Genomic DNA, 17,025 nt, shown 5'->3' on the forward strand with positions numbered 1-17,025 from the left:
GGGATCATAGAAAGAGATGAAAATAGAATCCTATTGAGGACAGAGATGTGCAATGTACCATCTGGATACTGAACAGAAGCTAGGCATTGAAGCAGAGGGTAGGACCCAGCCATCTCATCTAAATTGGCAGTGGCAAAAGTGTCCATACTTTAGAGGTGATAGAACCAAACTACCCCATGCAAATGTGTTAATCCTAACACACAAATCCTAAACCTAGAATCGAGGCTGAAAATAGGAGTAAAAAGAAGAAAAAGTTCACCAAGCACAGTGAAGAAGTACTGTGGATTAAAAGAAAACCCAAGAGAGTAATTGTCTAACAACTATAAGCAAAGCCTCAGTTGATATCAGTTAACAAACCTAGTCAATAATGTGACTCTGTGATTTCCAGCACAGATGATCAATATATAGGAATTGAGGGAGTAGACAGCAGGAGTAATTTAAGATTGAAATTTAGTGAGAAGGTATAAACTGAGATAACAGTGGGAAAGGATTTCAGAATAGAAGATATTATAAAGTTGAATGGATTAACAATGGAAAGCGAAGGGAAGAGAATAACCATGTATTAAGCACTTATTATATGTCAGGTACTAAGTGAAATTAAATATATCACAAGTAAGTAAATCAAATTATATGTTATACATATTAAATTAATGTACAAGTTAAGTATTATATACACATATAAATTAAATATAGCATACATATGTAGTTATATATCTTAAATACTGTTGAGCTTCATAACTTTTCTGTGACGGATGTGTTGTTGTTATTATCATTCCCATTTTATAGTTGAGGAAACTGAGGTAGACAGATTATATGATTTATCCAGAATCACTAGCTAGTAAGGTCAAATTTGAATTCAAGTTTTCCTGACTGCAGGCCCAAGCAACACTCTGTCCACCATATATCTATGTAACTGTTAAGAAACTCTACATATTCACTTGAATCTGTTTGAGGGTGCTTTCAAAAATTGGATTTTTTTCCCTTTTCTGCTGCCAAGTTCATGTTTGGTCTCAGCTAAATTAAACCATTTTCAAGAATCCTTTCCAACCATTTCCACAGATTAGCTGTCTTGATTGTCATAAAGTGCTTACAGCTTGAGAGCAGTTTTACTTGCAGGCATTTGCATAGGGAATCACAGCCAGCAATGATAGTGGGAGATAGCCAGTAAGACCAGGGAAAGGTTCATTCACTTTTTAATCTGCTGTCTTCTCTTTTGTTGGGTTTTTCAAACTTCTCAGTCAGATCCCTTTCTAAAAAGGAAGTCTCTCTGTAACTTTGGATGAGAGATTAAGATTGTATCCCAAACAGTCCCAAACATGTTCTTTCAGCTGCTGGAGTCAAGAGGCACTCTTGTGTGAAAGGGGGTAGGGAAGCAGTTTTGTCAGAAACAAGATTTAAAGGAATACTTGTGAAAGTATTGAATTAAAGACAAAGGAACTAATTCTGTTTTCCATGCTCTTGCCAAACAGACCAGCTGGTTAGTGGGAATGGAAGAGGAGATAAATCCTGTATGACAATTGTTCCCAATATCCAAGTGACTTCCTGTAGAAAGACTTTAGGAAGGGATTGACAGACTGGCTCAGTGTAAGAAAGATCTTTGAAAGATAAAATTTATCAACTAAGTATCTGGGTCAGACTAGTACTATTGCTGAGGTTTTTTTAATCCTAATCCAGGAAGCTAAAGTTGAATCTGTATAATAAGGAAATAAATTGGTATTCGAAGCAATAGAGCAATAAGATGTTTGCTTCTCTTTTATCTGTTGTTCAATTGTCTTTCAGTTATATCCAACTTTTCATGACCCCCATTAGTGATAATGGTATTGTTTTTGTCAAGGCAATTATGATTAAGTGAATTGTTCAGATAGTAGTATATAAGTAGTATATATAGTAGTAGATAGAAAGTTAAGTATCTGAGGTCACAGTTGAACTCAGGTCCTCCTGACTTCAGGACCAGTGTCCTATCCACTGTCCCTAGGGTTATTTTTGTAGTTATTTTGGCAGAGATTCTGGAGTGGTTTGCCATTTCCTTCTCCAACTCTTTCTATATATAAGGAACTAAGGCAAATAGGGCTAATTGATTTGCCCAGAGTCTATATTATTGTTAATAAATGCCTGAGACTAGATCTCTTGGGAAGATGAGTCTTTCTGACCTCCATCTCAACCCTCTATTCATTGTACTAACTAGCTGCTATTTCCCAAGAATTGTCTAAATTTGGGGCAGTTAGGTGGTGCAGTGGAATAGAACACCAGCCCTGAAGTCAGGTGGACCTGAGTTCAAAATTGGCTTCAGACACTTAACACTTCCTAGCTGTGTGATCATGGGCAAGTCAATTAACCCCAACTGCCTCAGCAAAAAATAAATAAATAAATAAATAAATACAGAGAAACCCCACCTCCCATTTTATAGATGCAAAAATGAAGGCCTACATATGTAAAATGCTCATGTTTACATAGTAAATTAGAGAAAAACAGAGGCATTATTAACTCCTTCAAGTTTTTTGCCTCCCAGGACCGAGAAATATAAGATGGAGTAGTATACTCCTTCAGTTTCTTCAACCTTTCTTGATTCCTTCGATTTTCTGCTTTCCTTAGAGGCCAATTGTTGGTCTCCAAACCCAGATGTGAGAAATGCATGGACATTTGTTTTCCACAGTTATGAAAATTAAATTAAAAAAATGAAACTTAAATTAGAAAAGTGAAATCCACAAGGACATCAAGAAATAACCAAAGGTGGAATTTATCTTCTCCCAAAAGAATGTAAGCTCCTTGGGGGCAGGGCTTGACTTTTGTGTTTAGAGGTGGTGGCTTGAGATTAGAAAAGAATCTTTTGTTCTCTACCCTTAGCCCTCCTCTCTTACCTCTCCCTGTTCTAGAATGGAAGCTTCTTTGGGTGAAGGGACTGGCTATGTAATAAGGGGTAAAGATTTATGTTCTATAACTTCTGTAACATCCAATTAATGGGGAATCAGGGGAGGGACTTATGCTTCAGGATAGGAAATAAAATGCTTCCTTTGGAGTTTAAAAGGGGTGTCTCTTCGCCTAGGCACTCATTCTTACAAGAATGTAAAATAAATCTTTGCTGCATTCATCAGTAAGTCAGTGGAGTTCTTGGTGAGATATTTTGTTTCTTACACAGAGAAGGAAACCCTTAGTCTTAGTTTCCTTATTTGTAAATGAAGAGGTTAAACTGGATGACTTCTAAGGTCTCTAGGCTTGGTTTCTGCTACAGTGCTCACATAGGACATAGGACATGTAGGAACTTTCTTGGGCAAGTTTAAATAGGATTAGTGGCATTTAAGAGATGAAAACCATAAGGAAAGACCAACTGAGTGGGAACTGTTGTTTTTTGGGGAAAGAAGATTACGAGGTCATTGACTTAAGTTTTCAAATATATAAGCAGGTATTGATCGATAATTGTAACCAATTGTTCTCCAACTTTACTTATAGAATAAGAAGAGTCAGTCTTGAATGGGACTGATTAGATGAAGTATTTCTCAGTATTGAGACTAAATCACGTGATCCCTATTCCCAGAGCTGAGAGATCAGGCCTTGGACTCTGGGTCTAAAAAGGAGCCAGGGAAGTCACATGATCTCTAAAAACTCAGACAGAAAGTGACAAGAAGTGACATGACCTGTGGGAAGCAGACAACATTGGTGACCATTGGTCAAGGATGGTTACGTCCTTTTAGCCTATCCAATGAAAAGACTTGGGTCTTTTCCTATTTAACTGGATATTTTTTTTTGTTTGTTTGTTTTAATAAGCATCCAATCTCCACTCCTTCCAAATGAGCAAAAATACCTCATTTCCTGCTTTGGTGAAGTTCGTGATAAAGAAGACTGGGTTGTGAAGCTGTATCATACCATTTATCATCTGTTTTGGCAGTAACTGTGATTATTTTGATCTCAGACCTGATGAAAGTTCCAGGATAGCCTACAAACTTTCTACAAAAGCATATTAAAACCTTATTCCAGCTTTCACGGCATTTTTCTCCTCATGAATAGAAGGAACTCAATTTAGAACTCACAATTCTTTCATTTTATTTCAAAGGCCAGTGCTATAAAAATAAGTATCCAGTTTTTTTGGAGAATGTGTCCATCAGCTGTTCCTGTATCAACATCAGTTGATATATTTCCCTCTTCTCTGATTGCTGTATATTCTAGGTCCTAGGTATTAAAGTAAAAAGAGCTCTACAATTCTTTGTCTTCATACCACTTCTTAAAGATAAAGAAGCTGAGGACACATAAAGTTGCTTTCTTAAGGTTACCATGCTAGTAAGGGAATGAAGATTCAATCTTGGGTCCTCTGATTTCAAATCTAGCATTCTTTTGTACCTCATTGATTTTTTTTTTTTTTTTTGTATTTATGACTTGTTTCTCACAAATTCTTAAACTGCCTGAGGGCTATACTTTGGTCTCTTTTATAGTAATAGTCATGTGAAAAGATTTGGGTGCTATAAATGTTTGCCTAGCGGGACTAGAAGGCATGCATCTTCTGGAAGAAAAATAGACTTATGAATCCTTTAGGCTTACCTACAGGGTAATTTTATTTTATTATTATTTTTTTAATTAAAGCTTTTTATTTACAAAACAAATGCATGGCTAATTTTTCATCATTGATCCTTGCAAAACTTTATGTTCCAAATTTTTCCCTCCTTCCCCTCACTTACTCCCCTAGATGGCAGGTAGTCCAACACATGTTAAATATGTTAAAATATATGTTAAATCCAATATATGTATACATATGTATACAGTTATCTTGCTGCAGAAGAAAAATTGGATCTAGAAAGAAAAAAAAAACAAAAAACCTGAGAAGGAAAACAAAATGCAAGCAAACATCAACAGAAAGCATGAAAATGCTATGTTGTGGTCCACCCTTAATTCCTACAGGCTCTCTTTGGGTGTATGGGGCTTTCTTCATCACTGAACAATTGGAACTGGTCTGAATTATCTCATTGTTGAAGAGAGCCACGTCCATCAGAATTGATCATCATATAGTCTTCTTGTTGCTGTGTATAATGATGTCTTGGTTCTGCTCATTTCACTTAGCATCAGTTCATGTAAGTCTCTCCAGGTCTCTCTGAAATCATCCTGTTGGTTGGGTAACTTTAAAAAGGTTTTCTATTATTATTATTATTGTTAATATTTTTACCAGTAATGGCTAACAATTACATAGTGCCATAAACTTTTTAGAGGAGTTGACAAATATTCTCTCATTTGATCCTCACAACAACCTTCAGAAGAAAGTGCTAAGTATTAGTCCCATTTTTGTGGATGAGGAAACTCAGAAAACTGAAATTAAGTCTTTGTCCAGAGGTCACATAGCTAGTAAGTGTTAAGGCCAAATTTAAAATCAAGACTTCCTAACTCTGGGATAAATTCTCTATCCAGTAGGCCACCCAGCTTTCTTTCACTGATTAACTGGTAAAGGTGGAGACTTTTCTTCTATGTAGTTGGTGGCAGAGGGAAGAAATTAGTTAGAAACTGGACATCCTGGAAAAAATTCTGGAGCTTTCTATTTGTCTTAAGTGCTACAATATCACTATCATCCCTTTCTCAGAGTCATACACTCCTGAGAATACACAACAGAGAAAATCACCTCCAGAAATAGTCTATTTAGAATAGACTTGGCACAAGGTTCCTGTATCTCATCCTTTTCTCCATGTATTTCTAACTGTAGCAGTGTGCTTTATGAAAATATTTTCCTTAAAAAATTTTGGTGTAAGTAACAGTTTGGGAGGAATTACTAAGCAACACTGGCATTTTCCAGTGATGACAAAAGCTATGGAAATTATGGGAAAACCCATGAAGAAGATAAAGCTTTTTTCAGGGTGGTGAAACCTTTTGGGATCCTAATTTTAGGTATTATTCACTCATTATATTGCCATTACTTAACTAATATCTGTTTTGCCTAGCTTATTAGTGATAATTTCAATGTTAGAAATACCAGTAAGCTCAATGGGAAGTATCTTAGTCTAAAAGGAAGCCTTAACTCTTACCAGCTGATATCAAAAACCTACTAAAGAAAGCTCTCCCAGTTTGGCAGCATCATACATATCTGAAAGATAGCATTTAACTCTATCAGCTTTAAACATTATAGGTTTGAAGTAGTATGTGGTTTAGTTCTATCAATAAAGAAAAAATTATATCAGATGTTCAAGGGGTAGATGAGAAGGTAGTTCTTATGAAACCCAACATCACATAAATAATATTGATAAAAATGTGGCAGCTCAGTGGCAGAGTGGATAGAACTCTGGACTTGGAGTCAAGATCTGAGTTTGTGTGCTACCCCAGAAATTTAGTAGCTATGTAATCCGGGGCAAGTCACTTGAGTTCTTTCTGCCTGTTTCCTCATTTGGAAAATGAGATAGTAATAGTACCTACTTCACAGAGTGTTATGAAGATCTAAAGCCTTATGTAAATACTCTATCCAAATTCTCTCTTGAGGTTTCATCTAAACACTTAAACAATATCCTAAGATTCTTGTGTTTTCTACAGTAGGGAATTATGTTGATTTAAGATCTTCTGTAAATTTCTAACAAGTGAAAAATCAAAGAAAAAACTAGTGTTATCTTAATTAGCAAACCCCTGCTGCTTCTGTCAAACCCAAATATAAATTCCAGATAAATATTCTATACACTAGTTCTAAATCCTGAAACTTGAATTTTTTACATGTATATCTCTCCCACAAATTTTTTTTTTTTTTAAAGGAAAGGGTTAGGGGACAGCTAGGTGGCACAGTGGATAGAACCTCAAGAGGTCCTCAGTGCGAATTCACTCACAAGCAAGATGTGTGAATTCACATCTGGCCTCAGACACTTAACACCTCCTAGCTTGTGACCTTGGGCAAATCACCCAATTGCCTCAGGAAAAAAAAAAAAAAAAAGAAGAAGAAAAGGTTTAGAACTTCTGATCCTTTTCTTTCAAAGGCTTTTGGATGGCAATCATTGTTTTTAATGTCCAATATGCATAAATATAATGATTATAGCTAGTGTTTACATAACACTTTAAGGTTTGCAAAATTATTTTCAAATATTCTCATTTTATACTCAGAATAGCCCTGGGAGGTAGAAGTCATTATTATCCCCATTTTACAAATGAGGAAACCAAGACAAAAATTAGGTTACTAGGGGCAGCTAGGTGGTGCAGTGAATAGAGCACTAGCCCTGAAGTCAGAAGGACTGAGTTCAAGTTTGACCTCAGACACTTAATACTTCCTAGCTGTGTGACTCTGGGCAAGTCACTTAACCCCAGTGGCCTCAGCAAAAAAAAAAAAAAATTAAGTTACTTGCCCATGATCATGTATATAAGTGTGTGTGTGTATATATATATAAAACATAAGTGTCTAAGGCTAGATTTGAGCTCAGGACTTCCTAACCCCCAGGTCCAGCATGAGCTTCATGAAAGAACTATACTGTACTAAAGATTGTAGGGCATTCATTATAAGTGGATTTCGGAAAATGGAAAATATTCCCTTTATGTACTGATGAGGCAAAAAAGAAACTCTACCAACACTACTGTGTATGAAAACAGGACATAATGTTAAGTTCACTTGTCACTTACTGTGATAAACAAAGGACAACTCTGGTTCAGTCTGTAACACCCTTTAACTCTCCTTTGAACTTTACTGCCCTCTGGCTTCCATGCCAACTCTAGCAAATTATGTTTCCATCTTTAGCAGACTTTTGACTGCTGGAATACATGAATATCCTGCCATCACCAAAACACAGGAAACTCCTCTGGACGATTCACCATTTCCCATATATGACTAAATTGCAGGTGTAAAGTATGTTGTGTCTGCACAAATAAGCTTTATTTAAGGCATTAATAATTATAGGTTAATCAGTCCCTCTTTATTTAACTTATATTTATCTTTTTTTTTTTTTTCTGGTCAGTATTTCCTTTTGAAATTGTGAAATTCTCTTTCTTCATATTTTGTGCAGATAGTAATTTTTAGCATTTAAGATTTCTATATTCTCATTTGAGCCTTGCAACAGCCCTGTGGGGTAGGCACTTGAGATTATTATTGTCCCTATTTTATAGATCCCCAAAATGAGAGGTTAAATGACTTCACACAGATAGTGGGTGTCAAATTGAAATCCATGTTCTGATGCCTGTCTGGGCTTCCTCCTCTCTCTGTCCTCTATTCCCAAATACAAATGCAGCTGCAGCAATTCTGACAGCCCTACAGTCCTGTATTAATTCACTGTTATCCTAGCAGTAAAGATGTTTTAATCCTGACACTCTTTTTGTGAATGCTGTGCTATAGTCTTCTTGTAATCAGTCACTCAATAAACATTTGTTATATTTCTACATTGTGCCAGATATATACCACTGGGGATTACAAAAACAAAAAACAAAAAACAAAAGGATCACTGCAGAGAGATAATCCCACCAGAAACTTTTATTTCATGAAGCAGATTTTAGTAGAAAGTGTATCAAAGGAGCTCAATACAATGTGGCACTCATATATTCTTTGCAAGTCTTTCTTCTCAATATTGACCAGTAGTCAATTTCTTCAGTCTAAATTTGACATAATTTTAAGATCACATATGGCTCTTAATTATTTCTATGAGTAAGAAAAAAACAGAATATGTTTTCTAGAACTTAATGAATGCTGTTCTCATTAGTGTACTTCCTATAAGAATATTTTCCTGACTGAAATCTCAAAATCTGCCTATCATTTACTTCCCTTGATTCTCTCCACATTGTAAATACTGATTTCAAGCAGAGGTTTTCTTTATAGTCTCACATTAAGCATTATATTGCAAATCATAAACACACTTTGATTGTTTTCCCAAGAGCAGGTTATATCAAAACCTGCTTTTTAGCATTCTGACAAACTGGTCTGGTAGCCGCAAATCTGGGAGCAAGATGTGAGGCAGCAAAGATCATTGACGCCATTGATTGGATTTCCACATGGTGTTAAGAGTTTATAGATATGTTAAAATGTGTTAATTTATTAACCAGCTAAGCTAAAAATTGCAAACAGAGCAAACATGTCAAAGATTTGACAAAGCATGATGAGGTATGATGAAGTAATTTATTTTATATTGTTACACTCTTCTGTGCCTTAAAAGTGCTTGTTGGGTATGTGGTTATGCTTGTTTGACTGAGCCAGCAAAGTGCTAATTCTGTAAGCTATGTCAGTCCAGTAAGATTTTCCTGAAACTCCAATCCTATCCCCAAACCCTCTAGATTCTTCCTAGTATCTAGTCAAAAAAAAAAAGAGAGAGAAACCAAATCAATATACATCATATTTGACAATATGTACAATACTCAGTATTTATTGACTCTCACCCCCTGTCCTCCCACACATACCCCTATGTTTTTAAAAGAGAGTTGTGTTTCATTGTCCATTTTTTGAGAAACACGTTGCCTTCATTGCCTTTCATCTGAGTTCAGCTACATCTTAATATTTTCATTTACAGGAATGTAGTCATTATGGAAGTCTTAAAACTGTATTAAAACTTTTGGTGGTGTAAATTGGATTTAAGTGAGGCAGAGTTGCATCAAGTCATCTGCTTCATTCTCCTCTAAAGTCACCATTGTCCAGTAGCAGGACAGAGTGAGATGAGGTGGTGATGACTCAAGATACAGTAGATGACCTTGGTGTCTTCAATATCTAACCAAGCCCTAAGCACTTCCCAAACCTGCTTCACCTACTTTCATGGCCATTGGAACAAATTGTTCTCATCCGCCCATTCTACTAGGGAAAGGAAGTCTTTACATGCCTGGGATAGACATTCTCTGAACTTACTATATAGAGTTTGAAATCCTTTGATTACATGCAACCTGGTTTAGCCTGTCTGATGAAATGGTTTCCTGGATGTGGCCACTGTGCAAGGTATAACTTCTTGGAGCCACAGGTGAGAGTTAGGTGGATTAGTTGGACACCAGAAATGGAAAGAGCCCTGTAAAGGGCTCAGCAGCCTTCATACCAGAGGTATTAAATACATCACAGTGCGAAATACATCAACCATATCAGTCTAGTGTCCTTCCATAATATCTCTCTCCTCCTTAAAACCACTAAACTGTTTTCCTGTAACTAGGGAAAATAGGCAAAACCAGCCTATGCTCATTGACTCTGTGTCATGTCACTTAAACCCTCAGTGCCACAGGGGACTCTCTTAAAATTATAAGAGCAGGGGCAGCTAGGTGGTGCTGTGGATAGAGCATCAGCCTTGAATTCAGGAAAACCTGAATTTAAATCTGGTCTCAGATACTTAATACTTCCTAGCTGTGTGATCCTGGGCAAGTCACTTGACCCCAATTGCCTCAGCAAAAAAAGGAAAAAAAAAAAGTCTATAAGAACAGTTACTGAGATGTATCAATAAAGGGTGTTCCTCAGTATGTCCCCTATACTAATCAGAACACAGATAAAATACTTCCAAAAATACCTTTTAAGTATTTTTTAACAAATTTAAAAATTGATTCAGTAATATTGAAAAAATGCTAGTGTTTTCATTTATTTCATAAACATGAATTTTAATGTCTGACCATTATTGCCATTTTGCTTGTTTGTAAATTCTCCATTTCTTAGTCTTTTTCTTGAAGCAGTCGTAGGTCCCTTGTCTTTTCACAAGAGAATTCATTGTATCAATCTTGTGATTGAGAACAACAGGCTTATTTTGTAGATGTGAATATGACTCAATGTATACTAATATAGCTGTAGTGTCACTAATTGTATTTAATGAATGATGTAATTTGTATATTGGCTAAAAGAGACAAGTGATCAAAGAAAATGAACTAACAGTTTTGAAAAAAATGCAAAATATTTACCATTTACAAAATTATTAACAATAGAAATTAAATGCAAATTAAAATATTTCTAAAGGTTTGCCTAACCTCCAGCATATTGGGAAAGATGACAAAAATGGATTCAGTCAATGGTGGAAGATCCATACTAAGATAGGCACTCCCTTACAGGAGTTGGAATTGGTCTAAACATTCTGAAAAACAATATGGAATTAGATAGTGCCTGTGTACATTTAGACTGAAAGTTCACACCACTAAGCATATACCCTTAGGAGATTAAGGACAGAAAGAAAAGTCTCATCTATTTTCCAAAATACTCAGAGTGGCATTTTCTGTGATAGCTGAGAACTCAGAAATCGGGGAAGGGAAACTAAGCATTTACATATTGTCTAGTATGTGCTAGGCATTGTGCTAAATACTTAACAAATATTTTCTCATTTGACCATCACCATAAATCCAATAAGTTGAAAAATTCTCATCTCTCACCCCATTTTACAGTGAAAGAAACTAAGACAAGCACAGGATAAATGCCTTGCTCAAGTCACAAAGTTAGTAAGTTTCTAAGAACAAATTTGAAATTGGGTTGCCAGGCCCAGAGCTATACCCATTATTCCACATAGCTTCCTTCTAAGCAAAACATGCACTCACTGATTAGAGAATAGTTTAAGAAATTTCAGTAAATGAATGTAATGGAATTTTATTGTGCTATCAGATAATGCTTAATAGAACTACATCCATCCATTCATTCATTTATTGTTTATTTAAATTATATTTTATTTTTTCCCAATTACATGTAAAGATAATTTTTAATATTCATTTTTAAAAGTTTTAAATTTCAAATTATCTCCTTCCCTCTCACTTCCTGAGACAGTAAAGCAGTTCAGTAACATGCAATCATGCAAAACATATTTCCATATTAGTCAATTGAAAGAAGTCATAGATAAACATGTGCTTCAATCTACATTCAGACTCCATCAATTCTTTCTCTAAATATGTATAGCATTTTTCATCATAAATCCTTTGGAATTGAAAGACTTGTATCAATTCATGGAGAGAAAAGAAAGCAGAACCGAGATGGTGGTGGGGGTGACTTCTTATGTAATGTGATAAATGGAAAGAATAATACAAGGAAACTGTTCAATTATAATGACTTAGCTTTTCGCAGCAGGAGACACAAAGATGTTTCCTTTCTTTCTTAGAAAACTGAGAAACTGTATTGTCAGAAAAAGTCAAAGTAGACTCACTGGTTAGAGAAGGAAGGAAAAGGACATATTCCAAATTCACTTTGATATAAAAAAGAAAAGGTATGAAAACTTTTTGGAAAGAGAGACATTGCTAAGATGCTAGAACTTTTCATTAAGCAAAAGTAAGCAAGAATAGTATAACCCCATAAAATGGGATATATGATCTTCTAAACCCTGTGGCAGCCCATACCAACTATGTAATTTCTTTAGACAAATATAAATAAATATATTTCCTCAGAAAGTGGACCTCTAAACCTAACCTAATCTAAATAATATATCTCTTTTCTGTGAATCAAAGAATGTATATGGACTTGGTCACAGAACATTTTCATATTAATTAGCAAAATATGGTCTTTTTTCTTTCTTTAGTCACATACCTTGGTTGGAAGAGATTAAAAGGAATGGATGTGTTGAGGTGTCTGATGATTTGGAAGATGAAGTGATTTAGGAGAGAATGAAAGGAAAAAATAAAACTGATAAGACATAGAACTTTTGTTATTTCTAAGAGGATATGAATTACTGGATTCTTTGCTGTTTATGAATAGTTTAAAATCATGGATTCATGAAGAACCTGTATATGACATACATTCAACAAAGCAAGTTATTGAGAAAGATATTTTAAGGCTTCTATCTGAATTACTTTATTTTGTATGAAACCTCAAATTCATCTGTGAAGGGTTCCCTCCCTGCCATCTTTTCTATTTTGACTACCGTATCTAGTTTACTTTTGATAATCAGTTTAGATTACTGCATTCTTACAACATGTAAAGGAATCTCTCAGTACAGACACTAATCTTGCTTATCTGATTTAGAACCTCTCTCCTGTAACAGTGACTACTAGAGTTTAAATTGGGCAGGCCTTCACATGATCTCTGATGTACATGTGATTTTGGTTGACTTTTGGAAATTTGCCTAGGTCCAGAATCATTTTATCTTTTTATATTTCCAAACTTTGTTGAATAGCTGTGGATTTGGGCTTCTTAAATACTCTAGTAATGTTGAAGTTTAGCTAATAATCCTTTGAAAAGAGAGGGAAGAAAATACAAATATAATGGAGCTAGATCCTGGTATCTAGGTCGTAAATCCAGTCATTTTGTTTAGTTATATAAAAATTGTATCCAGTGGTATTCTGAAATGTAATGGAGTACAACACCCAAGTCATTTCTCTGGTGTTTGTTCAATCATCTATTGCCTACTTCCTTAACAAAGTTCATGGACCTTATTAAATATAAACTTACTAGCTTAAAACAATCATGTGTGCCTATATGCTTATCCCTTTTACTTGAGATTGTATGACAGTTCAGTTTGAAACTTATTTTCCTCCCTCAGAATAGCTCTGTTTCAAAAGATTTATTTATAATAGTATTTTGTTGGACAGCCAAATGGATAGAGCATTGGGCTAGAAATTTAAACTCATTTTCATGAATTTGAAATCTAGTCGCAGATAATTTGTATGACACTGGGCAAGTCATTTAAATCTGTTTGCCTCAGTTTCTTATGAATAAAATGAGCTGGAGAAGTAAATGGCAAAGCAGTCCAGTTTTTGTTTTTGCCAAGAATATCTCAAGTGGGATCACAAAGAATCAGACACAACTAAATAGTGACTGAAAAAATGTTCTATTGGTGAAGTATGCCTGGCACACGTTAGGTATTTTACATAAGAACATAATAAAATGCTCCAATGCTCCAATAGGTAGAGATGGATTCAAGGTAATAGTGATAGTAATAATATTTCCTTAACCATATTCTTTCATAGTGTTACTCTTAGTTTTTAGCTGTTAAATCAAATGTTACAGATGTATCTACTACTTCATTAGTAAATAGTAAACAATTGGCATAGTTCTTTACTCCCCCCAGAAATGTTTAATAGAAATTGTAATCATTCTCTGAAAATATAGGACTATGTTTTGCATAATTTCATATGTATAATTAATATCATATTGCTTTCCTTCTCAATGAATGGGAAGGTTCTAGGAGGGAGAAAATTTGGAATATAATTTATTTTTTAAAAAAAAGCTAAAATAAAAAAATTTTAAAAGAGAAGAAAAACAATATAACTATCAAACTAAAGAAGTGTCTAAGTTCTGTTTTCAAGTCATTAGATAATTTGATACTTTTAAGCCCGGAAAAGACTTCTACACTTTTTTTTTACACTTGTACTGATTTTAATTTCACTTGTACTGTTGTTCAGAAATTCCCAAAAGTATTATTTTCATATGAAGGATAATTTTGCTATAATAACTTACATGCATGCACACACACACACACACATGCATGCATCTATAATATAAATGTTTGCTGGAATATTTGGAACCACTGACCAATATGTTTAATTTCTAATTCTCTCATCTCTACACCCTACCCCCTACTCCAAATCAGACCCCAGTCCTAATGATTCCCAATGATTCATAGTAAGTAGTATGTGGGTTTTGAGAGAGTTTTAGTCAAGAGACTGAAACAGGTTTGGATTTAATGTCAGGATTAAGATCAGGTAGCTCAATGGGGCCCTGAATTTCTCACTTCTAACCCTAGGTCTACTATATATTTCATTTTAGTCAATCTAAATTCCTCTCCCCTAAATCCTTTACCAAGATATAGGAATATAGGAACCTCACTTATTTTTCTTTGAAAGGGTGGCTAAATTCTGTGGTTTTCTTCTTTATTCCATTTTCATCTAATGCAAGCTATTTCCAAACAGATCTTTTTTTTTTTTTTTTTTTTAAACTGTCTCCTAGAGTCTCAATAAGCAATGTAGAATACAATACAATTGCAAGCGTGTATCAGGGGTCCTCAAACTACAGCCCGAGGGCCAGATTCAGCAGCTGAGGACATTTATCCCCCTTACCCAGGGCTATGAAGTTTCTTTTTTAAAGGCCCACAAAACAAAATTTTGTTTTTACTATAGACCGGCTCTCTAACAGTCAGGGACAGTGAACTGGCCCGTTGTTTAAAAAGTTTGAGGACCCCTGAGTAGTTAATACTTTCAGTGATGAAAAGAGTGCTCTGTCACCAATTCTGCCTCTTTCTCTCCAGGTGTCCTTTAGCTTATCACATAATTTCTCTCAATTTTCTTGTTTATAACATGATGATAATACCTGCCTTTTCTATGTTATAGAGTTATGAGCACTAATTAAAAACCATATATAAGTGCTTTGAAAATCATGCACTATTTAAACATAAATTGTGATAATTTTGATGGTGGAAATCCTGAAGTATGATTTAGGACAATTTTTTTTTGTTGTTTATAGTTTTATTTATATTTGTTCATCTTGTTATACTATACTTGGTGCAATTCAGACTTTAGAGATCACTTAATCATTCAGTAAAACTGTTTGCCTTATAGGACCTGTCATTTGAAAAAGATCTTTGAAGATACGGCTTTATCATGCAGGAGCTCAAAAAAAAGATACACAAAACTTGAGACATTTCTACTCCAAATATTCATATGGATTATTCATGCCCAAGCTGTGGTAGAGCATTCCAAGCTAGCATTGTTTTTCTGAGCCACAATTGGACACACAGTGTCTTGACCCCAACAGAATGTCACTTTGGTTCTCTTCAAGAACAATTGATTTACCATGTAAAATGTATTTGTGTTATTTCAGTATACTATTTGAACCAGAAAGTGTCCTTCAGGGGCTATGTTATTCACACTTGTAGATTTCTCACAGGGTATGACATCAGGAACATGTTTCTGGTCAGGTGGGCATTTTAGAGGATTAATTCAGTAGCTTGATATTTGTGCTTTACTGGAAGTTTAGGAAAAGGCATGCCATCCATTCGTTTTTAGCATTGCCCTGGAATAATGTGCATACAAATATTTATTAGATGATATTATTCAAAAATTATTCTAATTTTTGCTATCTTTTTTTTTTTCCTCTTTTAGGATCAGGAAGAAAACAAGGGAGCTACAAGTTGGCCTGAGTTCTATATTGATCAGCTAAACTCAATGGCTGCTGTAGGTACATTTTATGTGTTATGATAGTAGGGGAAAACAAGTTTAGTACAAAGCACTATTGCATAGTAAATAGCCTAGAATCAGATATGAAGATTTTAATTTGGGTAACACATTCTAATATCATTATCTTACATGTTAAAATCCTCTTAAAAATCACTAAAATAAGTTCTCCAATATTCTCTAAGTTAAAACATGCAATAAAATAATATGAATTCAACATTCTAACAGGAAATTTAATCTCCTGGAATCTGATTTACATTCTTCTTTAGCTATATCCTCTGGATATATGGTATCTGGATACTCATCTGGATACATGGTAACACCTGGGAAATTAACACATTTTAATATTGTGACATTGAATTCTTCTACTGATGTTTCATATTTCCTTTATTACTTGGAGTGAGTCCCAAGGTCTCATCCATATATAGATCCTTTTTATCCCTCTACTATTGAAAGAAGCAGGCAGATTCTTCTTTCAAGACTAACAATGTATTCTTCCAGGACTATAAAATACAAAGAAATATCAGAATGACTGACAAAATTAAGTTAGCTGAATAGCTTTGAGATGTCCTTGGGAATCCTCTTGGTACATGAATTCCTACTACAGTGTACTTATTTTGACCAAAATGTGTGTTTTAAGCACATAGGTCCCTCAATTTTGAGTTTATACTAGCTGAACAAGCATATTAGTAGTTAAACGTAAAACATCTAGCTGAAATGAACTGGCCAAATTTTTCACATTTAATATAACAGCTTACAAAAAGTTGCCTTTCCCATTTTTATTCTATGTCTTTGAAATACTCTATGGAGAAAAAAATATATGTTTTTTGTCATTAAAATATAATCTTGAACTTATTTTCTTAAGTATAACTTTCCTTGTTTGAAGCTCTGAACATTGTTCACCAATCTTCATCTTCCTTATTTAGAAAGCTCAATATATGCTGCTTTGCAAAAGTTTAAAACAAACTGTAAGTTCATGATACATGAACCATTCACATTTTGCTAGACTCTAGAAGTTTTTTTTACATATCCTGCTTTCACCTTTTTGGATGTTCTTATTGCCGTTAT

At 34.7% G+C, this 17,025-nt stretch overlaps 1 protein-coding gene across 3 annotated transcripts in view; it reads left to right on the plus strand.

Annotated features, from left to right (window-relative positions):
- The window catches only part of DAAM1 (dishevelled associated activator of morphogenesis 1), a 201,860-nt gene that overhangs the window by 111,935 nt on the left and 72,900 nt on the right, over window positions 1-17,025 (plus strand). For all 3 annotated transcript variants that reach the window (XM_031952665.1, XM_031952666.1, XM_003759314.4), the window contains exon 4: window positions 15,886-15,957. In XM_031952665.1, coding sequence (XP_031808525.1) covers window positions 15,886-15,957 — 72 coding nt within the window. The remainder of the gene's footprint in view (window positions 1-15,885; window positions 15,958-17,025) is intronic.

Source organism: Sarcophilus harrisii, chromosome 2, assembly GCF_902635505.1.
Source record: "Sarcophilus harrisii chromosome 2, mSarHar1.11, whole genome shotgun sequence".
NCBI classification, from domain to species: Eukaryota; Metazoa; Chordata; class Mammalia; order Dasyuromorphia; family Dasyuridae; genus Sarcophilus; species Sarcophilus harrisii.